This window comes from Manis javanica, chromosome 2 (assembly GCF_040802235.1).
Source record: "Manis javanica isolate MJ-LG chromosome 2, MJ_LKY, whole genome shotgun sequence".
Lineage (NCBI taxonomy): Eukaryota > Metazoa > Chordata > Mammalia > Pholidota > Manidae > Manis > Manis javanica.
Genome location: NC_133157.1, coordinates 86,118,585 through 86,141,309, shown reverse-complemented (window position 1 = coordinate 86,141,309; position 22,725 = coordinate 86,118,585). Strand labels below are relative to the sequence as shown.

Genomic DNA, 22,725 nt, shown 5'->3' with positions numbered 1-22,725 from the left:
TCTCATTTGTCAGAGTCCAATGTATACATATGTTGAGTTTCAAGGAGGATTTACTAATGGAAATGCAAAATCGATGTAAGAATAATTTTTGCTGTGTATACACATATTTTCATGTATTATTGTGTAATTTTAACAGGTGGCTGTCTCCCACATCCTCAGAGCCAAAATGTGACTCATTTGTGACAACGCTTGTTCCATTTTCTGATATTTGTTCTATTTCACAGCTGTATTCATAATAGATACTTGTGTGTACCTTTACTAATCTTGACAACTTGACTTTAAAAGGTACACTTCTGGGGCAATAAACTCTCCTTAACCTCCCTCCACCAACTGTCCAACCCCATACTCATGTCTTTAATGTGAATCAAAAGAAATTCACTCAGAATGGCAAAAGTAGTTAAATGAGCATCATATACACATATTACATATAGTAATGATTTTTGTCATTTTTCTAATTGTTTTGCTTAACTCTTAAAAAGTAAATTAAAAATACATGATTCATAATTGTAAATACAGCAGAATGTATCTTTAAAAACTAAACATTTCCTATTTGTATATTGTCACACTAAGCAAAATAAGTAATTTTTCTTACTATTTCTAATACCTAGTTCATATTCACGTTTCCCAGCTGTCTCTTGCAGCTATTGTTATTTCCAATCAGGATCATACTGAGAACCACACCTTGCAACATGTTTTGTTATAGAGTTGAAATCAAGCCTTAATCTCCGGGTCCTCTTGGAGAAAAGCCTTCGGGGTCACGTCCAACCGTCAAGTCTTCCAACTTGCCAAACGAAGCGGAAACGCTTCAAACGTTACTTCCAGTGGTCTTACTATTTCATGGGAAATGTAGTCTAGAATGTGCGAGCCTGCCGCGCGGCACTGTGGAAACGGGTCCTCGGAGCTCGCTCTGCGCATGTGCACGGCAGCCCCACTTTTTCTCCGGTCTGAAACGGTATCGTCTGGGCGTCTTTGGGTGTATGTGGCGGCTGGGGATGCGCGCCCGGGTGAGTGCGCCGGGGACCGGGCTCCGCGCGGCCTGGGGCCCTGCCGGGTCGGGCCGGCTTGTGCCGGGGGGCGGTGGGTGGGAGGGGACGGGAGCCGGAAGTCCCGAGAACCTCCAGGCGTGCCCTCCCCTCCCCCAGGCCCGCGTGAGCGGTCCGGTCGGGCCCGTCAGCTCTGGGGGCGCAGGTGGGGCCGAGTCCTCGTCGGGAGGAGTTGGGGAGGGCGGCGGCAGGGGAGGGTGCCTTTGTGACCATCACGATAACCACGAGGTCGCTAACAGCAGTATGCAGTTAAAAACTGCACTTTTTCTCAGAACTAAGGTGTCATCTGCAGAACATTTTGTTAAGTTCTAGTAATCGCTGTGTAAGCGGCTGCAGTCAGAAGACACTTTGGTTCCTTCGTTTGGTATTGCATTTAATGCTGACAACATGCCTACCTGCTATAAACATGCAATTTTTTTAAATGAAAGAAATTTTCTGGGGGCAAAATAATATACCCCAGGGCGCAAGCTGCTGGATGAGGCGGGTAGGATGCAAATACAAAGAGATTTTACTCCCTATCACCTGCCCTGCCCCAAACCCAGAGTTGCAAGCTTTGGAGCTCTTACCAGAGTAATCCCCAGATTTCCAGAGAAACGACTGTGATGTGAATGTGGAGTTGCAAGCTTTGGAGCTCTTACCAGAGTAATCCCCAGATTTCCAGAGAAACGACTGTGATGTGAATGTGGACAGGGTCTCACTTCGAGTTAAATACATACTGGCATTTATGGATGAATACTTCTATAAACTCTGGAACCCTCCTGCACTCTTAGGCTACTTTGTCCTCAAAATCACAGTCTCATAACTAATGCAGAGCTGGCCCACAGAAAAATAATGCAAACCGAATTTAAATTTTTTCAGTAGCAACAGTAAAAAGAAAAAGGTGATGTTAATTTTACTGAATTTAACTCACTGCCCAAAAATGTTACTTTGACTAGTCACACTACTAGTCTCTTAGCTGCATGCAGTTAATTGGTACAGTACAGGGTAGTACATTTCTAGTGGATTTCAGAAGAACCAAGTTTAGAGTATGAGATGATGGTTTCAAATAACATGAATTTATTGCTGAGGTCCAAGATCCAGCCCCTCTGTAGAAAAGTAATTATTCTAAGGTAGTAACGAGGTAGCTTCAGGAACAACTGCCGCTTGTAAGAATGGCCCTTCAGACAGACCACTTAACCAGAGCTTCAGAGCAAATGCAGAAGGTTGTAGAAAGGAGCAAGCCTGATCTCCACCAGAAGCAGTTCTTTATCCGTGTATAGCATGACTTGGTGATGTCACCAGACCTGGACGTCATCACAGACTGACAGTATGCACTGGACCCATTTGCAGAGGGTGGTAACCTGGGGTTGAGAGGAATGGGCGACTCAGGCTGCACAGGAAAAACCACTTCACTGGATGCCGGTAAGAACATGATGTCCAGGGAAGGTGAAAGCAGCCAGAGCTGACAAAATCCTAAACAGCATCAGATTTTCTTTATTCTCTCACTCCAGATTCTTAGCTGTGCTCAGGCCGTGTCCATCACCACATGTGGCATTTATAGTTCTGCTGATGCTCCTTCTTTCCTGAACACAGCAAATAACAAAATGATAGTACAAGTGGCATTTTCTATTTTGGACACTTCTGGAGACCCAAAACTATTGGGCCTGAAATGGAATGATTTTTGTAGAGGCAAGAACTAAGCACAGTGCTAATTGCATAGCACAAGTTAAGTACTGTAAACAGTTTATCAAAAGATCTTTTCTAGAAACTGCAATCAATTTAGAACAAAAACTTAAAAATGTATTTCTTGCATAAGGCATCCCATCTTTATTTCAGTTTTCTCTGGAAGCTCTAGGTGTAAAGACAATGACTACAATCCTGTCTGAGTAATTTCTGACAGCACTAGTTTTAATGAAAGTAAAAGGTTTCACCTCTAGTGTACCTAAATTGTTTTGCAGTCCTCTTGTTGTTGTTTTTTTGTTGTTATTAATTAGAAGGGAACATAAATTGTTAATTCATCAACAAAGAGCAATTTACCTTACTTAGTGAAAATGGTAGATTAAACCCACACAGCCATGTCAGAGATGCACTCTTTTAGGTGTTAACAACCTTTGTGTGGGCTGGTCCTTCCCATCCCTTCCCACAAATATCAGAGACATTATCCCATAGGGGAAACCTTTTCTCCAGCTGATGTAAAATTTTTAGGTAAATGAACATAGGAGTTGTAAGGCAGACCAGGTTTCTCATGACCCTATTTCTCTTTCCTTGCCAGAGAAACCTTCAGTTTTTTTTACATTCTTCTAGAAGCAGCAGAAAATGAACATAGCCGAGGTGAGTTCGTTTTTAATGATGTATTTGTTTTACAATGGATTTTGTAAGGGCTTAAGTGTCTATATGTCAACATGGAAAAGTACAAATAGAAATATATCAGATGCATTCAGAGAAGCTTCGGAAATAAGGATGAATAGCAGAGCAAAGGTGGCATGTGGATATATGCAGATCCTCTGCTATTACTGATTGGAGCTCCAGATTGATTGCTGAGGTTTTGATAGCCACAACAGAGTGTCAGATAGTACTTCTTTAAAGGTTGATACTGGTGGGAAGATAGAGCAGATTGATTCCTCATAGAATGTAAAGACAATTTAAGATAAAAAATAATCTTTGTTCTTCAAGTAGGTGATTTAGTTAATAGTTTTTCACTAATATAGAATAATATTAGAATGTTGCTTCTACTAGTTCTAAAATAATATAGCATGTTGCTTCTACTAGTTCTTCGGTAAAAGAAGGCATAATGAGATTCTACAACTTCCTGTGCTGATGGACAGTGCCTATAATGGGGTATGTGGGGGGAACTTGGTGATGGGAGGAGTCTAGTAAACATAATGTTCTTCATGTAATTGTAGATTAATGATACCAAAATAAAATAAATAAATAAGAAGGCATAATGAACTTGGTTGATACTATTTTTCAGAAACTCAGATGGGTTGTAGAGTAATGCTGGCTTCATAGAATGAGTTTGGAAGTATTTCCTCCTCTTCTATTTTTTGGAAAACTGAGGAGAATGGGTATTATGTATTCTCTAAATGTCTGATAAAATTCAGTGGTGAATCCATCTGGCCTGGGGTTTTTGTTCTTGGGTAGTTTTTTGATTACTGATTCAATTTCATTGCTGGTAATTGGTCTGTTTAGATTTTCTATTTCTACCTTGGTCAGTCTTGGAAGGTTGTATTTTTCTAGAAAGTTGTCCATTTCTTCTAGGTTATCCAGTTTGTTAGCATATAGATTTTCATAGTATTCCCTAATAATTCTTTGTATTTCTTTGGAGTCTGTAGTGATTTTTTCCCTTCTCATTTCTGATTCTGTTTATGTGTGTAGATTGTCTTTTTCTCTTAATAAGTCTGGCTAAGTGTTTATCTATTTTGTTTATTTTCTCAAAGAACCAGCTCTTGGTTTCATTAATTTTTTCTATTGTTTTATTCTTCTCAATTTTATTTATTTCTACTCTGGTCTTTATTGTGTCTCTCCTTCTGCTGACTTTGGGCCTCATTTATTCTTCTTTTTCCAGTTTCAATAATTGTGACTTTAGACTATTCGTTTGGGATTGTTCTTCCTTCTTTAAATATGCCTGGATTGCTATATACTTTCCTCTTAGAAGTGTCTTTACAGAAGTTGAGGCATTGTGCTGTTGTTTTCATTTGTCTCCATATACGGTTTGATCTGTTTTAATTTGGTCACTGATCTATTGATTATTTAGGAGCATATTGTTAAGCTTCCATGTGTTTGTGTGCCTTTTTGTTTTCTTTGTACAATTTATTTGTAGTTTTATACCTTTGTGATCTGAGAAGTTGGTTGGTAGAATTTCAGTCTTTTTGAATTTACTGAGGCTCTTTTTGTGACCTAGTATGTGGTCTAGTCTGGAAAATGTTCCATGTGCACTTAAGAATGTGTATCCTGCTGCTTTTGGGTGTAGAGTTCTATGGATGTTTGTTAGGTCCATCTGTTCTAGTGTGTTGTTCAGTGCCTCTGTGTCCTTCCTTATTTTCTGTCAGGTTTATCTGTCCTTTGGAGTGAGTGGTGTGTTGAAGTCTCCTAAAATGAATACATTGCATTCTATTTCCTCCTTTAATTCTGTTAGTATTTGTTCCACATATGTCGGTGCTCCTGTGTTGGGTGCAGTTATTTATAATGGTTATATGCTCTTGTTGGTAGGTGAGTTTTTTAATGTCTGGCTGCTTTTAATACTCTGTCCTTGTCTTTGATCTTTGCCATTTTAATTATTATATGTTTTGGTGTTGTCCCCTTGGGTCTCTTGTGTTGAGAGATCTGTGGACTTCTGTGGTCTGAGAGACTATTTCCTTCCCCAGATTTGGGACATTTTCAGCAATTATTCCTTCCAAGACACTTTCTATTCCTTTTTCTCTCTTCTTCTTCTTCTTCTGGTACCCCTATAATATTGAATATTGTTCCGTTTGGATTGGTCACACAGTTCTCTTAATATTCTTTCATTCCTGGAGATCCTTTTATCTCTCTCTGCCTCAGCTTCTCTGTATTCCTGTTCTCTGATTTCTATTCCGTTAATAGGTCTCTTGCACCTCATCCAGTCTGCTGTTAAGTCCTTCCATTGTTTGTTTCATTTCTGTTATCTCCCTCCGGAATTCATCCTTTAGCTCTTCCATGTTTTTAGCTCTATCAGCATGCTTATGAGTTATTTTGAACTCTTTTTCAGGAAGATTGGTGATTTCAGTCTCTCCAGGCCCTCTCTCTGGTGTTTGAGGGATTTGGGACTGAACAAGGTTCTTCTGCCTTTTCATGGCGATGGGAGTGGTCCCTGGCGGGTAGTGTGTGTGTCAGCTGGGAGAACAAAGTCCCTTCCTGTTTGCTGGTCACCTTGCCCGTCTTCGCTGCCTGTGCCAGTCAACTGTATACAGGGAGCAGCCTCTGGGTTAATTCCCTGAGCTGCTGTGGGCGGGGCAGCCCTCAGGATGGCCTAGGGCACTGGCAGGGGTTGCTGGCCAGCAGCACGTGTTTGTGGCCAGAACAGAGCCCCTTCGTGCCTCCTGGACTCTGTGCCCATCTCCTTTGTCTGTGCTGGTCAACTGTGCCCAGGGGAAAGCCTCTGGGTCAATTCCCTGAGCTCCTGTGGGCAGGGTGGCCCTGGGGATGGCCTATGGTACTGGCAGGGGTCGCAAGTGAGCAGCGTGTGTTCTGACGCAAGAACGGAGCCCCTTCGTGCTTCCTGAACTCTGTGCCAGTCTCCCCTGCCTGGCACATGGGGTAACCACTGGGTCTGGCCTGATTAGCCACGTGCAGGGAGAATACTCTGTGTGGTTGCTGTGAACAGGGCTGCTCCCTGGCTGTTCCACAGCAATGGCGGGTCAGCCCGTTTGCTTGCAGTGCTGGCAGGGGGGAATGAACTGCAGGCTGCTTATCGCCATAAGGGGCTTCAGAGCTGTGTTGCCACCCAGGATGTTAGGGCCCCTGAAGTTCCTTAAAGTTCCCAGCCTGCTGGGCTGAGTGTGCCAGGATGATTTTGTCCACCTGTTAAACCCTTGTCCCTTTAAGATTTTTAAGCCCCCACTTTCCTTTTGTCCCAGGGCAACCAGCTGTGGTAACCTGTTGGCAGTCTTAGTCTTGGATTTTGCTTTTCCATTCCTCTAATATCTAGTACACTATGCAATGTGTGTCTGTGCTCCCACTGCACATTACTAGGGCTGGTTATTTAGCAGTCCTGTGCTTCCACTCCCTCCGCACTCTGATTCTTTTCCTCCCACCGGAGAGCTGGGGTGCAGGGAGTACTCGGGTCCCACCCAGTCATGGCTTTGTATCTTACCCTTTTCCATGAGATGTTGAGTTCTCACAGATGTAGATGTAGCCTGGCTAGTGTACTGTATCTTCTGGTCTCTCTTTTACAAATAGTTGTATTTGCTGTATATTCAAAATGTATATTGTTTTGGGAGGAGATTTCTGCCACCTTTCTTATGCCACCATCTTGAGAATCACCTTTTAAGCTTCCTGATGAAGCCATTGTTTGCCTCAGGTGTTACCCAGCATCTCAGGAGGCCTCTAAGTTAAACAAATGCATGAGGATGAGGCTTTCACACATGAACTCTGGGTTAGTTCAAATAAAAGTATCCTTGTAAGTGGGTTCTTTCAGGGAATCACCAGACAGGCCACATAAAGACAGTTTTCTGGGAATGAGGCTGTGAGAGACCCCAGTCCAGTTTTGCCATTCCAGTGGCTGGCAAGCTGCTGGCTGCAGACCATTGATTCTCACATTACTGCAGAGTTGTGTATATCTGTCGGGGGGCAGCAGTTAAGTTAAAAACACACAATATCACTGTTCCTACTGTGACTCATCTATTTTCCTTGTGTAAAAACCCCACAGATTGCCTTTGTTAGCATCTACAGTTCTTGCTGGGCTTTTTGTTGCTCATGTAGAGGAAGGAGCATTGGGCCCTTGATTCACCATTTTCACTCAAATCACTTGTTAGGTTACTTTTTTTTTATCCAAGTGACTTTTATTAAGCCAGATATTAAAGAGATTGGAAAAAATGAAAGCAATGTCACTTTTCTCTCTAATTTCTTTACTTTTAGAAAAATAGTTTAATTTTCTTAAATTTTTTTAGACTAAAATTTCATGAGAGGTGTTCCTGTTCCTTTTTTCATTTATTACCAGCTGTTGGCACTGAGCTGCACACAGAGGAGGTACTAATACTGAAGATGTGAGTGAACAAATAATTGTATGTAACTGGAAAAAACTTGTTTCTGTCTTCTCAGTCTACTTGCCTTTTATCAATTTTTAATTGTGATAAGAACAGTTAACTTGAGATCTACCCTCCTAATTTTTATGTGTCCAGTACAGTGTTATTAATCACAGCAGATCTCTGGAATATAATGATTTTTCAGAACTGAAACTTTATTCCTGTTAAACAGCTCCCCATTTTCTCTCCTCCAGCTCCTTTGGAATCTTTTGTTTTGGAAACTTTCCCTTTTCTCAGTTGCCAGAACTACCCTCTCCTGATCATATTATTACTGTTTAGAAAGTGCCTTCTCTGGTTCTGTGGCCCTGTTCTTCCTGCCTCTTTAATATTTATGGTTCTTTGGATGCTAGTTTTGGTACTTGTCTTTTCTCAGTCCCTCTGCTTAAGATGCTCTCTGCCTCTGCTAAGTTCAGTTATCACCCAAATTACTAGTAACTCTTACATGCTCATCTTCATCCTACACCTCCCATCCATACTCTGAAACCATTGTGTTTTAGATCCTTCAGTACCAGCATGAACAGATCTATCTCACTAAGACTTGTAACATGATTTTTTCCTTTTGTTTCCCAATGTCTGTGTTTGGCACCAGTATCAGAAAGCTGCTCATAAGCTAGACTGGGCAGCTGCATGGGAAAGTCATTGCCAAATTGGCTGCCCCTGCTCTGTGACTGTGTTTTTATCCTCATACTCACTGCTGTTACTTCCATGTAGGTGGGGTTCTCACATGCTGTGCTCTGATTCCAACTCCTTGGAAGTTCTTCCCCCTTCCTGAGCTTTAGATTTATATATCTTTTTGCACTTATTTTATGTAGGTTTAATCATGTATATCTCTATAGCTTACATGTATCTTCTTGGCTCCCATTATTTGTAACTACATTGTCTAGTGAGGGAATGAACATTCTAGCATTCTCTAGAACTCTAGATACCCAGGGTAAGAAGAATTGTAAATGTCGTCTTTATATTGAGATTTTTTGTCTTAAAAACCTTTAATACATGAATATACATAAATGATGAATTATGATAAGTTAAAAACCTTTTTAACTACTCAAGTAACTCCAAAGTCAAAGACAAAATTAGGTCAAGAATGGGCATCCTTTATAACCATTTCCTTAGAGCCATAAGAGTATACACGAAATGTAATAGCTCTCAGATGCATTTTATCACATACTTCTGAACTTTTGAACAAAATGTTCTGTTACAGGGGTCAGTGTCATTCAAAGATGTGACTGTGGAGCTCACCCAGGAGGAGTGGCAGGCCCTGGGCCCTGCGCAGAGGACCCTGTACAGAGATGTCATGCTGGAGAACTACAGCCACCTCGTCTCAGTGGGTGAGCAAACCTTCCCAATGACTCCACCCAGGTTACAATTCATTTTTAAAAATTCTCAGAACATGTGGACCCATTATAGACATGATTGTTGTTCAGACTTCCAAGAGGTGAATGTAACTGAAATCTTTAGATCTCATGTTTGTGCGGTTATTTCCCATGGAAAACTTCACATGAGCACCTTCATTTTACTGCTCTTGCTGCTGTATCTTTCTCCACCTTTGGTAACCAAAATCCATGGGTCTGGTCTATACATACCTCGATTGTTACTTTTATAGGGTATTGCATTACCAAACCTGAGGTGATCTTCAAGTTGGAGCAAGGAGAAGAGCCCTGGTCCTTAGAGGAGGAATTCCTACACCAGAGGCACCCAGGTGGGTGAGCACTGACAGAGGGAAACACCTGGGGTATTTAGACCTTAGTACGGAATACTTTTGCATGTATGTTTCCTTTTAAATCGTTTTATTGGGATAATTCCACACCATAGAATTTACCCATTAAAAGTGTACAATTCAGTGGCTTTTAATATACTCACAGATAATGTGTCACCAGCTTTTGTCACCTCAGAAAGAAACCCTTTAGCTATCACTTCGCCATCCCTGTGTCCCCTCCATCTTTAGCAACCACTAATCTACTTTCTTCCCTCTATATTTGCCATTCTGGACATTTTATATAAATGGAGTCACTCACTATGTGGTCTTCTGTGACTGGTTTCTGTCACCTAGGGTTACATATAGCATGCATTAGAACTTCATCCTTTCTAATGGCAAAATAACTCATCATGTGGATGCACCACATTTGTTTGTCCCTTGATCAGTCAGTAGACATTTGGGATTCCACCATTTGGCTGTTACCGAGTAATGCTTACATAAACATTGATAACAAGTTTTCCGTAGACATACTCCTATTTCTCTTGAGTTTATACCTAGGAGTGGAATTGCTGAGTTATATGGTAATTGTGTGTGTGGCTTATCAGACTGTTTTCCAAAGTGGCTGTACTGTACCATTTTGCGTTACCCAACAATAGCATATGAGGATTCTGATGTCTCCACATCTTCACTAGCATTTGTTATTATCTTAGTTTTTGTTCTAGTCATCCTTGTAGACTGAAGTAGCATATCATGGAGGTTTATTGGTCATCTGGCCCTGCATAACAAAATGCCATAGCTAGTGTGGCTTAAACAACAGAAATTTCTCACAGCTTGGCTGGAAGTCCAAGATGACGGTGCCAGCAGGGTTGATTTCTGGCACTTCCTGCCTCTTCCTGACTTGTGGGTGACTGCTTTCTCCCTATTCACCACATGGCATTTCTTCTGTGCATGTATGGAGAGAGAAAGAGCTTTGATGTCTCCCATAGTTCTATAAGGACAAGTCCTGTAGAAGGATGGCACCATCCTTATGACTTCACTTAACCTTAATTACCTCCCAAAGGGCCTTATATGCAAATGTAGTTACATGGGGGGTTAGGGCTTCATACATGAATTTGAGGGGAGACAAAATTCAGCCAGTAGTAACTTCACTGATCACTAATGAAGTCAAGTATCTTTTAATGTGTTTATTGGCCTTTGTGTAAATTAGTAAACAATTCTAGGAGTTTCAAACACTATAGTTACAATATGATTCCTAAAACAGAAGAGTAAAAATCATCTAAGTGTATTTACTGTAAGTTTTTGTTAAGCCATTTAAACAGATAGCATAGTACAAAGACTGTTATAATTTAGATCAAGCGTATCTCCCAGTCACTACATGTAAATGATTGGATCATATTGCTAAGCTAAAAAAGATATCCCTAAATAAGTATCTTAGAAAGATCATAGTAAAAGAATGATAAAGTCATTAAGTCAATAAAAATAAAATAAGGTTTCATGTTCTGTATATCATACAGGCTTGAATATAGGCAATAAGTGTATTACCTTAAAAGAGGACCCACTAGCTCAAGACCATAGGTTAAAGTATATCTTTAAGCATTTGTATGGCTTCGCCAAACAATATGAAATCAGTGATCGTAAAACAGAAAATAATGGAATTATAAGAATTTTAAATTTCTTAAGATTAGGAGGATATCATAATATAGTTCATCGGATTAAATGTAGATACTCTCGACATTAAGTAAATATGCTTGTAGGGATATTTTTATTAAAAGAAAACCACATATTTGTGTTTGCTGAAATCAAAGAACACGCCTTTCATTTTCCCATGAAATAGTTGTAAGATAGTGAAAATACAGTTTGAAAATATAGTGTTAGTCTACAAGAAAATACCAATAAACCCAGTAAATCAGAATCACCACACTCTCAACATAGTTTGATAAATTAGTAAAGTGGAAATTCTCATGGAAATGTTCTTATCACCTTTAAACAGTGTATAAATAATGTGCAAAAGAAAGGAACTCAAATCCAACGTTGAATGATATTTATAAAATAATAAAAATAAATGTACATATTAGAAACCTTAGTGTATAGCTAAAAACAGTGAACAGAGGTAAATTTGTAATCTCATATTTATATTAATAAATTAAGCAAAATCAATAACAAAAATATGCTAATAAAAGCAAAATTTAGGGTCAGAGCCAACATGGCAGCGTGAGTAGGACAGTGGGAATCTCCTCCCAAAAACATATATATTTTTGAAAATACAACAAATACAACTAATCCTAAAAGAGAGACCAGAAGACACAGGACAACAGCCAGACTACATCCACACATGTGAGAGCCCAGCACCTGGTGAAAGAAAGAGGTAAGATACAACCCCCGACCTGACAGGATCCGAGCATGCCTACCCCCAGCTCCCGGCGGGAGGTAGAGGGAGCCCAGGACTGCTAAACACCCAGCCCCAGGCACCCGCACCAGAGCGCAGACACAGTGCATGCGTGGAGGGCTGGAAACTAGGGAAACAGGGCAGCAAGACCTCTGAGAGGGTTCTGAAGCTGATGCCCCAGTGACAAAGAAAAGCGAGTGCTTTTTGAAAGTCTTAAAGGGATAGGGACATAACAGCTGGACGGAAACAACACAGGTCACAGCCCTGGAAATTACAGGGAAAACCGGGCACACTAACCCCCTGGGCAACAGCTCTGAGACCCCTCTTGGAGGTAGACAGCCAAACAGACCCCCGGTCCATTAGCCTCCGGGTGCTGCAAAAGCAGAGAAGCAGCCTAAGACAGGCCCCGCCCTCAGAAAGGGAGTTTCCTCCATATCGGCCGGGCAAGATGCAAAGACCCAGTCTACACGTAATTACCCAACACAAGCCACTAGGGGTCGCAGTTGTCCCAGTAAAGAAAGGCCAGTAGCAAGTGAAAAGTTTGGCCCTCCCAGCTGACAGTCAATAGCACCTGTCAACATGAAAAGGCAAAAAAATATAATCCAGACAAGACTAACCCAGACAGCTTCGGCATCTGCTACATCTTCCCCTGAGAAGGAACCTGGGGAGATAGATTTAAGCAGTCTTCCTGAAAAAGAATTCAAAACAAAAGTCATAACCATGCTGATGGACTTCCAGAGAAATATGCAAGAACTAAGGAAGGAGAATACAGAAATAAAACAAGCTCTGGAAGGACTTCAAAACAGAATGGACAAGATGCAAGAGACCATTAATGGACTAGAAAACAGAGAACAGGAACACAGAGAAGCTGATGCAGAGAGAGATAAAACAATCTCCAGGAATGAAAGAGTATTAAGAGAACTGTGTGACCAATCCAAACAGAACAATATCCGCATTATAGGGGTACCAGAAGAAGAGAGAAAAAAAGGGTTAGAACATGTATTTGAAGAAATAATTGCGGAAAACTTCCCCAAATTGAGGGAGGAAATAGTCTCTCAAACCATGTAGGTCCACAGAACTCCCAACAGAAGGGACCCAAGGAGGACACCAAGACACATAATAATTAAAATGGCAAAGATCAAGGACAAGGACAGAGTATTAAAGGCAGCCAGAGAGAGAAAAAAAGGTCACCTACAAAGGAAAACCCATCAGGCTGTCATCACACTTCTCAACAGAAACCTTACAGGCCAGAAGAGAATAGCATGATATATTTAATGCAATGAAACAGAAGGGCCTTGAACCAAGGATACTGTATCCAGCACGATTATCATTTAAATATGAAGGAGGGATTAAACAATTCCCAGACAAGCAAAAGTTGAGGGAATTTGCCTCCCACAAACCACCTCTACAGGGCATCCTACAGGGACTGCTCTAAATGGGAGCACTCCTAAAAAGAGCACAGAACAAAACACCCAACATATGAAGAAGTGAGAGAAATAAAGAATCATCAGACCGTGTTTATAATAGCTCAACAAGTGAGTTAAATTAGACAGTAAGATAGTAAAGAGGCTAACCCTGAACCTTTGGTAACTACAAACTTAAAGCCTGCAATGGGAATAAGTACATACCTTTCAATAATCACCCTAAATGTAAATGGAATGAATGCAGCAATCAAAAGACACAGAGTAAGAGGATGGATTAAAAAGCAAGATCCATCCATATGCTGCTTACAAGAGACTCACCTCAAACCCAAAGACATGCACAGACTTAAAGTCAAGGGATGGAAAAAGATATTTCAGGCAAAAAACAGAGAAGAAAGAAGGTGTTGCAATTCTGGAATCAGACAAAATGGACTTCAAAATAAAGAAAGTAAAAAAAGATAAAGAAGGACATTACATAATGATAAAGGGCTCAATCCAACAAGAGGATAGTAAACATTATAAATATATATGCACCCAACAGGAGCACCAACATACCTGAAACAAATACTAACAGACCTAAAGGAGGAAATAGAATGCAATGCATTCATTCTAGAAGACTTCAACACACAATTCACTCCAAAGGACAGATCCACCAGACAGAAAATAAGTAAGGACACAGAGGCACTGAAAAACACACTAGAACAGATGGACCTAATAGACATCTACAGAACTCTACATCCAAAAGCAACAGGATACACATTCTTCTCAAGTGCACATGGAACATTCTCCAGAATAGACCACATACTAGGCCACAAAAAGAGCTTCAGTAAATTCCAAAAGATTGAAATGCTACCAACCAATTTTTCAGACCACAAAGGCATAAAACTAGAAATAAACTGTACACAGAAAGCAAAAAGGCTCACAAACACATGGAGGCTTAACAACACGCTCCTAAATAATCAATGGATCAATGACCAAATCAAAATGGAGATCCAGCAATATATGGAAACAAATGACAACAACAACACAAAGCCCCAACTACTGTGGGACACAGCAAAAGCACTCTTAAGAGGAAAGTACATAGCAATCCAGGCATATTTAAAAAAGAAAGAACAATCCCAAATGAATGGTCTAATGTCACAATTATCAAAATTGGAAAAAGAAAAACAAATGAGGCCTAAGGTCAGCAGAAGGAGGGACATAATAAAGATCAGAGAAGAAATAAATAAAATTGAGAAGAATAAAACAATAGCAAAAATCAATGAAAGCAAGAGCTGGTTCTTCGAGAAAATAATTTTATCAGACACACAGGGAAGACATAATACCCATTCTCCTTAAAGTTTTCCAAAAAATAGAAGAGGAGGGGATACTCCCAAACTCATTCTATGAAGCTACCATAACCCTAATACCAAAACCATGCAAAGACCCCACCAAAAAAGAAAACTACAGACCAATATCCCTGATGAACATAGATGCAAAAATACTCAACAAAATATTAGCAAACTGAATTCAAAAATACATCAGAAGGATTGTACACCATGACCAAGTGAGATTCATCCCAGGGATGCAAGGATGGCACAACATTCGAAAGTCCATCAACATCATCCACCACATCAACAAAAAGAAGGACAAAAACCACATGATCATCTCCATAGATGCTGAAAAAGCATTTGACAGAGGTCAACATCCATTCATGATAAACACTCTCAGCAAAATGGGAATACAGGGCAAGTACCTCAACATAATAAAGGCCATTTATGATAAACCCACAGCCAACATTATATTGAACAGCGACAAGCTGAAAGCTTTTCCTCTGAGATCAGGAACTAGACAGGGATGTCCACTCTCCCCACTGTTATTTAACATAGTACTGGAGGTCCTAGCCACGGCAATCAGACAAAACAAAAAAATACAAGGAATCCAGATTGGTAAAGAAGAAGTTAAACTGTCACTATTTGCAGATGACATGATACTGTACATAAAAAACCCTAAAGACTCCACCCCAAAACTACTAGAACTGATATCAGAATACAGCAAAGTTGCAGGATACAAAATCAACACACAGAAATCTGTGGCTTTCCTATACACTAACAATGAACCAACAGAAAGAGAAATCAGGAAAACAACTCCATTCACAATTGCATCAAAAAAAATAAAATACCTAGGAATAAACCTAACCAAAGAAGTGAAAGACTTATACTCTGAAAACTACAAGTCACTCTTAAGAGAAATTAAAGGGGACACTAACAGATGGAAACTGATCCCATGCTCGTGGCTAGGAAGAATTAATATCGTCAAAATGGCCTTCTTGCCCAAAGTAGTATACAGATTTGATGCAATCCCTATGAAACTACCAGCAACATTCTTCAATGAACTGGAACAAATAATTCAAAAATTCATATGGAAACACCAAAGACCCCGAATAGCCAAAGCAATCCTGAGAAAGAAGAATAAAGTAGGGGGGATCTCACTCCCCAACTTCAGGCTCTACTATAAAGCCATAGTAATCAAGACAATTTGGTACTGGCACAAGAACAGAGCCACAGACCAATGAATGGAACAGACTAGAGAGTCCAGACATTAACCTGGACATATATGGTCAATTAATATTTGATAAAGGAGCCATGGACATACAATGGCGAAATAACAGTCTCTTCAACAGATGGTGCTGGAAAAACTGAACAGCTACATGTAAGAGAATGAAACTGGACCATTGTTTAACCCCATATACAAAAGTAAACTCAAAATGGATCAAAGACATGAATGTAAGTCATGAAACCATTAAACTCTTGGAAAAAAAGCATAGGCAAAAACCTCTTAGACATAAACATGAATGACCTCTTCTTGAACATATCTCCCCGGGCAAGGAAAACAACAGCAAAAATGAACAAGTGGTAATATATTAAGCTGAAAAGCTTCTGTACAGCAAAAGACACCATCAATAGAACAAAAAGGAACCCTACAGTATGGGAGAATATATTTGAAAATGACAGATCCGATAAAGGCTTGATGTCCAGAATATATAAAGAGCTCACACGCCTCAACAAACAAAAAACAAATAACCCAATTAAAAAATGGGCAGAGGAACTGAACAGACAGTTCTCCAAAAAAGAAATACAGATGGCCAACAGACACATGAAAAGATGCTCCACATCGCTAATTATCAGAGAAATGCAAATTAAAACTACAATGAGGTATCACCTCACACCAGTAAGGATGGCTGCCATCCAAAAGACAAACAACAACAAATGTTGGCGAGGCTGTGGATAAAGGGGAACCCTCCTACACTGCTGGTGGGAATGTAAATTAGTTCAACCATTGTGGAAAGCAGTATGGAGGTACATCAGAATGCTCAAAACAGACTTACCATTTGACCCAGGAATTCCACTCCTAGGAATTTACCCTAAGAACGCAGCAATCAAGTTTGAGAAAGACAAATACACCCCTGTTTATCGCAGCACTATTTACAATAGCCAAGATTTGGAAGCAACCTAAATGTCCATCGATAGATGAATGGATAAAGAAGATGTGGTACATATACACAATGGAATACTACTCAGCCATAAGAAGAGGGCAAATCCTACCATTTACAGCAACATGGATGGAGCTGGAGGGTATTATGCTCAGTCAAATAAGCCAAGTGGAGAAAGAGAAATACCAAATGATTTCACTCATCTGTGGAGTGTAAGAACAAAGGAAAAACTGAAGGAACAAAACAGCAGCGGAATCACAGAACCCAAGAATGGACTAACAGGTACCAAAGGGAAAGGGACTGGGGAGGATGGGTGGGTAGGGAGGGATAAGGGAGGGGGAGAAGAAAGGGGTTATAAAGATTAGCATGCATTGGGGGGGTGGGAGAAAGGGGAGGGCTGTACACACAGAGAAGACACGTAGTGATTCTACAACATTTTGCTATGCTGATGGACAGTGACTCTAAAGGAGTTTATAGGGGGGACCTGGTATAGGGGAGGGCCTAGTAAACATAATATTCATCATGTAAGTGTAGATTAATGATAACAAAAAAAAAGAAAGAAAAGGGGGATTACTCCCTGATAGGATAAACTAACTGTAAATCAACAATGCATGCTTTAAATATCCTTAATTTTGACCACTTAAAGGGTGTCAGATGATCGGCTATGAAGGTACATTTTTCTGATAATATTCCTTTCTCTTAAAAAAAAAAAAAGCAGCTCCTGTGTGTTGACCTCCAATGAGTTCTACACAATGGTATAAAGGGCATATAAAAGTGTAGGCAAAGGGTCTGTTTGTGTTTATACAGAGGATCAAATCCTAATTTGGCTACCCAGAAAATGAACTAAGATATGATATGTAAAAGAACTTCCAACATCAGCACTCTCTGGAAGACTCATGCTAGAAGAGGATCATCAAAAAACCCCAACAAAGATCCACGCACTGCTACAATTGTAGATGCACTCATCCCACCGGTTCCTGGACTTGCCATGGGAATGAAGAAGGAGATATCTAAGCTGGCCTGTGCATACAGTAAAACAACAAATTTGACTGGATCTATACTGTTGGAACTCAACCAAGAATTAGGAGAAGTGCAAATTGTAGCGCTCCAAAATCTTACAACTACAGACTATCTACTGTTAAAAGAACATATGGGATGTGAACAGTCCCCAGGAATGGGTTGTTTTAATTTGACTGATTTCTCTCAGACTGTTCAAGTTAGGTTGGACAATATCCACCATATCATAGATAAGTTTCACAAATGCCTTAGGTGCCTAACTGGTTTTCTTGGTTTCACTGGAGATGTCTGGTAATTATAGGTATGCTTTGGTTATGTAACTGTATTCCTATTATGTTAATGTGTGTGTGCAATTTAATTAGTAGTTTAAAACAGATACATGCTGAAGTTACTCTACAAGAAGATATGTCAGAGAAATAATCAATCTTCCCATGTTTTCTTCTGCCTGCTACTTCTATAGCTTTTCTTCTTCCTTCCTAATTACAACTGTTAAATAGAATTCGTGCATCATATCGAATTTACCGAGTATCATAATTCTTCCAAGTGGTAAAGATACCTCAAGACAAATGCTGGGCATAGAAGCCACAGGGCATAAATCTGCAAAGAAGTAAAAAGCTAACCTTTTCAAACAATAAGGTTTGAACTCACCAACTTTACATTTCCCTGTATGGCCCCGGAAGATGACTGGTTAGTCAGAGACGGGTAAGATTCCTCAAGGGAGGAACAACCTAAGACAGGCACAGTCGCAGGGGGGCCATCAGGTGAGAAATTGGGGATCAACAGAGGTGAGGCTTAGAACCTCACCCCCCTGCTTTGAGAGAAATCTTCTGCATCTGTGGATGTCTTATTGCCCTAGTCTAGCTTGTATTAACACTTAGTCTACAGGCACACACCTGATCATCTACATTTGCTCTCTTACAACACTAAACTATGTTTTCTACCTTTATCTTGCATCTACCTACCACTTCAGCATTTTATTAAAAATAATAATAATAAAGAAATGTGCTATCCACATATAAATCAAGTATAAAAATCAAACGAATATTCATATTTGAACTGATTGTTTATAGTTCATAATGCATGATCAAAACCGAAAGTTTCTGTGATGACTGCCCTTGTACTGTTCACCATGTAACTTATTCACTATGTAAGAATTTGTTCTCTATGTAAGAACTTGTTCGTTATGCTTCAGAAGATTGGAGACTGACGAAAATTAGGCTTGGGGTGGATTAATGATTGTGCATTGAGCATTGACTCCCCTATACAGAATTTTATTGTTGTTAACAACCATTTGATCAATAAATATGAGAGATGACCTCTCAAAAAAAGAAAAAAGTACAGACTTCCAATTGTAAAATAAATAAGTAACCGGGATGTAATGTATAGCATAAGGAATATAGTCAAAATATTGTAACAACTTTGTATGGTGAAAGCTGGTAGCTAGAATTATCATGTATATAAATGTTGAAACACTGTGTTGTACACCTGAAACTAATGCAATACTGTGTGTCAACTACCCTTCAATAAAAAAAAGCAAAATTTAGAAGTAAAATTAAAAAATAATAAACTGGAAAGCAAATTGTAGAATGTTTCTCAAATAAAAACAATGATCAAAACATTAGATAACTGTAAAAATGACAGATGAAAAGTACTCATATAATAAATTCAAACGGGGATGTATTTGTAACAATTTAATGCAATACCAAACTAAATCCATTGACAAAGAAGAGCAGTGGGGGAAGACTTGCTCTACCAGATGGCATGGCTTTACATAAAGCTCTAAATAGTTAAGTGCTATAGGGCTAGGGGTGGAATAGGTTAATAAATTAGTGAAACAGAAAAGAAAGCTCATGAAAAAACACTATAGATATTTGTTCATTGACAGGTGGTACTGTCCTCACAGAATAGTGGGGAAAGAATCGTAACCTTAAGGATCAAACAAAAAATCAGATTCAGGTGGCTTAATGCCCTGATTATCAAGCAAACCTAGAAATATTCTATATGATGATAAGGAGAATATGTTCATGACCCTGCTTAGGGAAGGAATTAATAAAATATAAAAAGCATTAACCATGGGAAAGATGAAGTGAATGTATTCCTTCTTGCTGTACCACTAAGTACAGCTTAAAATGTACAGATATATATATATATAAATCTGTAATTAATGTATGGACAATGTAAATATATAATACAATGTATATGTATCTTAATATGTGCCAAACATAAAATTCTGAAAGATTCAAAGAACAGTGAAGATGAGTTAGGGACACTGGCCCCTGTGTGTCATACAGGATGTGGTATACAGGGTGGTTAGTGTTAGCAGAAGGCTGGTAGGGAGCCTGATCTCTCACCCCTGCCCAGAGTTAATGTGGCAGTCTACTCCAGCTCCCAAGGGTGTCAGAGGAGGCATAGGGAACCTGGGCTTCTGTCCTCACTAGGCAGAAGGAAGGCTCTACCCTGTTTCTTCTGTTTGCATGGATTCAGAAGTGGCCAGTTAACACTGAACATTAGTTTTGGTAAGGTCCAATTCATTGATTTTCTCTTGAGGATCATGCTCTGATGTGCTGTAGAGGATCATCAAAACTGAAATTAACATAGGTTTATTTCTGTTTTCTCCTAGAAAATTCCAAATTGCACATTTACACATTGTGGTCCACTTGTTAATAATTTTTATAGCAAGTGTGAGGTATGTGTCAAGTTTAAATTTTTAAAAAGTGGAGTCAAGTTATTCTACCACCATTTATTAAAAATATTATTTATTGAGTCGCATTTTCATCATTCTTAGAAAATGAATGTGTTTTTGTATATGGCTATGTATGTATATGTGTATAAATGAATATACATGTGTATATTTTTGTATGTATGTGCTATATATCTAAGACTATTCTGTGGCATCTATATACATATCTGTGTTTATGGTGATACCACATTAACTTTATTACTGTAATATATTTATTAAGCCTTGAGATCTGGTAGTGTGTGGGTCCACTGACTTTATGTTGAAATGAATTTTAAAATGAGCTTTTTGGTATTTACAAAGAAGTATGCTGGCTTTTCACGTGGAAGTGGATTGAATCTTCTAATCCATAAAGAGCATACACCTGTCCATTTATTTAGAATTTCTTTGATTTCTTTCATTAGCAGTTTTTAGCATACCAGTTTTTTTGTTTTTTCAATGCTAAGATAAATTGTTTATCTGATTCCAAATTTCCATTGATCGTTATATATGATTTGTATATTGCCTTTGTATTTTGCCCTTGCTGAAAACACTAGTTCAGGGAGCTTTTCTGACCTTTTCTGTGATTTTCTGTGTAGGCTTACTCTGGATCTTTCATTTTTATTCTTGGTTTACCGCACTGGTTGGAACTTCCAGTACAGTTTTGAGTAGAAGTGCTCAGAGTAGACACCCTTGTCTTTTTTTTTTATATTGTTAATGTACAGTTACTTGAACATTATGGTTACTAGACTCCCCCTATCATCAAGTCCCCCACACATACCCCATTACAGTCACTGTCCATCAGCGTAGTAAGATGCTACAGAATCATTACTTGTCTTTTCTGTATATACTGCCTTTCCCATAGACATCCTTGTCTTTTTCCAGTTTTAGAGTTAAACTAGTCAGTCTCTCATTCTTAAGTATGATGTTAGCTGTAGACTTCTTGTAGATTCCCTTTATTAGGTTAATGAATGGTTTGCAAATTTTGTGAAATATTTTTTATCTTAATATGATTGTGTGGTTTTAATTCTTTAGATTACTATATCATGGATTACACTGATTGGCTTTTGAATATTGCAATAGCTTGCATTCTTGAGATGAATCTCCACCCTAGTTTATCATTTATTTTTATATAATGCTGTGTTCTTTTTGCTGCTAAATTTTTGAGGAGTTTCACATCTAAGGAAGCCTATTGGTCTATAAATTTCTTTTCTTGTACTTTCTGGAAGAGATTATGTAAAATTGGTAACATTTCTTCTTTATGTGTGTGGTACCATTCACTAGTTAATACTGTCTTGTCCTGGAGCTAATTTTGGAGCTACAATATTCTTTGAGCACATGTTCAATTTCTTAAGTAGGTGCTGATCTGTTTGGGTTATGTCTTCCTTCTTGAGTAAAATCTTGAGTGAGTTTGGTAGTTTTTGTTCCCCCCTCCCCCAGGAAATGTGTCCATTTCATGTAAATTGTCAAATCTATGAGTATTAAATTTCTTCTAATACTCTCTTATTATCTCTTTACTGTTTGTCATGTAAGTATATATGTTGTGGGATTAATATAGAAATCAAGTATAGAAATTAAATTATAATCATACATGACTTGATTATTTTTCCTGTAATTCCTGATACGTGATCAAGAACAAAACAAACAAGACCAAAACAGTTTCTGTGACCTAATTGCCCTTGCTATTGTTTCAATACCTTGTAAGACGTTGCACCCCAGGAGACTGGAGACTGCCAAGGATTAAGTTTAGAGTTAGTTAGTGATTGTGTATTAAGTCCCCCATGCAGAATTCTATTGTTGTTAACATTTATTTGCTCAGTAAATACAAAAGGTGCCCTCTCAGCACAACTCTTGCACTGTTAAGCCTCGAGTCCCCTGGCTGGCCCTTTCAGGTCTTTGACATCTCATCATGTCTCCTTCCTTATCTCCAGGTCAGAAGCAGGGAGGGACCGACAATATGTCCCCTCCCAGATTTCTTTCTGATAATGATAATGTGTGTCTTCTCTTTTTTCCTCTGTAGGTTTTAAACATTTTTAAAAAACCGTGCAGAGGATTAAGCTTTGGTTTGATTGATTTTTCTCTGTTGTTTTCCATTTTCAATTTCATTGGGGGTTTTTTGCTATTTTTTTATAGTGGCATATTTTTTATTGGAATAAAATTGATATACAATATTAAGTTGGTTTCAGATATACAACATAGTGACTTAATAATTATGTTCATTATTAGATGCTTGC

The 22,725-nt window shown here is 39.1% G+C and overlaps 2 protein-coding genes across 36 annotated transcripts in view; one reads left to right on the top strand and one right to left on the bottom strand.

The window, feature by feature from the left end:
- Positions 1–793, bottom strand: part of LOC118967075 (uncharacterized) — an 86,311-nt gene extending 85,518 nt beyond the window's left edge. For 20 of the 24 annotated variants that reach the window (XR_012127825.1, XR_012127827.1, XR_012127828.1 and 17 more), the window contains exon 1: positions 605–741. The gene's annotated coding sequence lies outside the window, so the exon portion shown is untranslated. Of the gene's footprint in view, positions 1–592 lie in introns of all 24 variants that reach the window. The other 4 variants (XR_012127817.1, XR_012127834.1, XR_012127819.1 and 1 more) reach the window with 4 other exon arrangements.
- Positions 794–870: 77 nt separating this feature from the next.
- ZNF658 (zinc finger protein 658) overlaps positions 871–22,725 on the top strand; it is a 39,522-nt gene continuing 17,667 nt past the window's right edge. For 3 of the 12 annotated variants that reach the window (XR_012127808.1, XR_012127809.1, XM_073228823.1), the window contains exons 1-5: positions 918–1,004; positions 3,327–3,353; positions 3,792–3,860; positions 8,985–9,111; positions 9,387–9,482. Coding sequence is in view for 10 of the 12 variants with exons in the window: in XM_073228823.1 (XP_073084924.1) it covers positions 978–1,004; positions 3,327–3,353; positions 3,792–3,860; positions 8,985–9,111; positions 9,387–9,482 (346 nt within the window). In the remaining 2 variants the exon portion in view is untranslated. Of the gene's footprint in view, positions 1,005–3,294; positions 3,354–3,791; positions 3,861–7,648; positions 7,763–8,984; positions 9,112–9,386; positions 9,483–22,725 lie in introns of all 12 variants that reach the window. The other 9 variants (XM_073228819.1, XM_036991301.2, XM_036991302.2 and 6 more) reach the window with 9 other exon arrangements.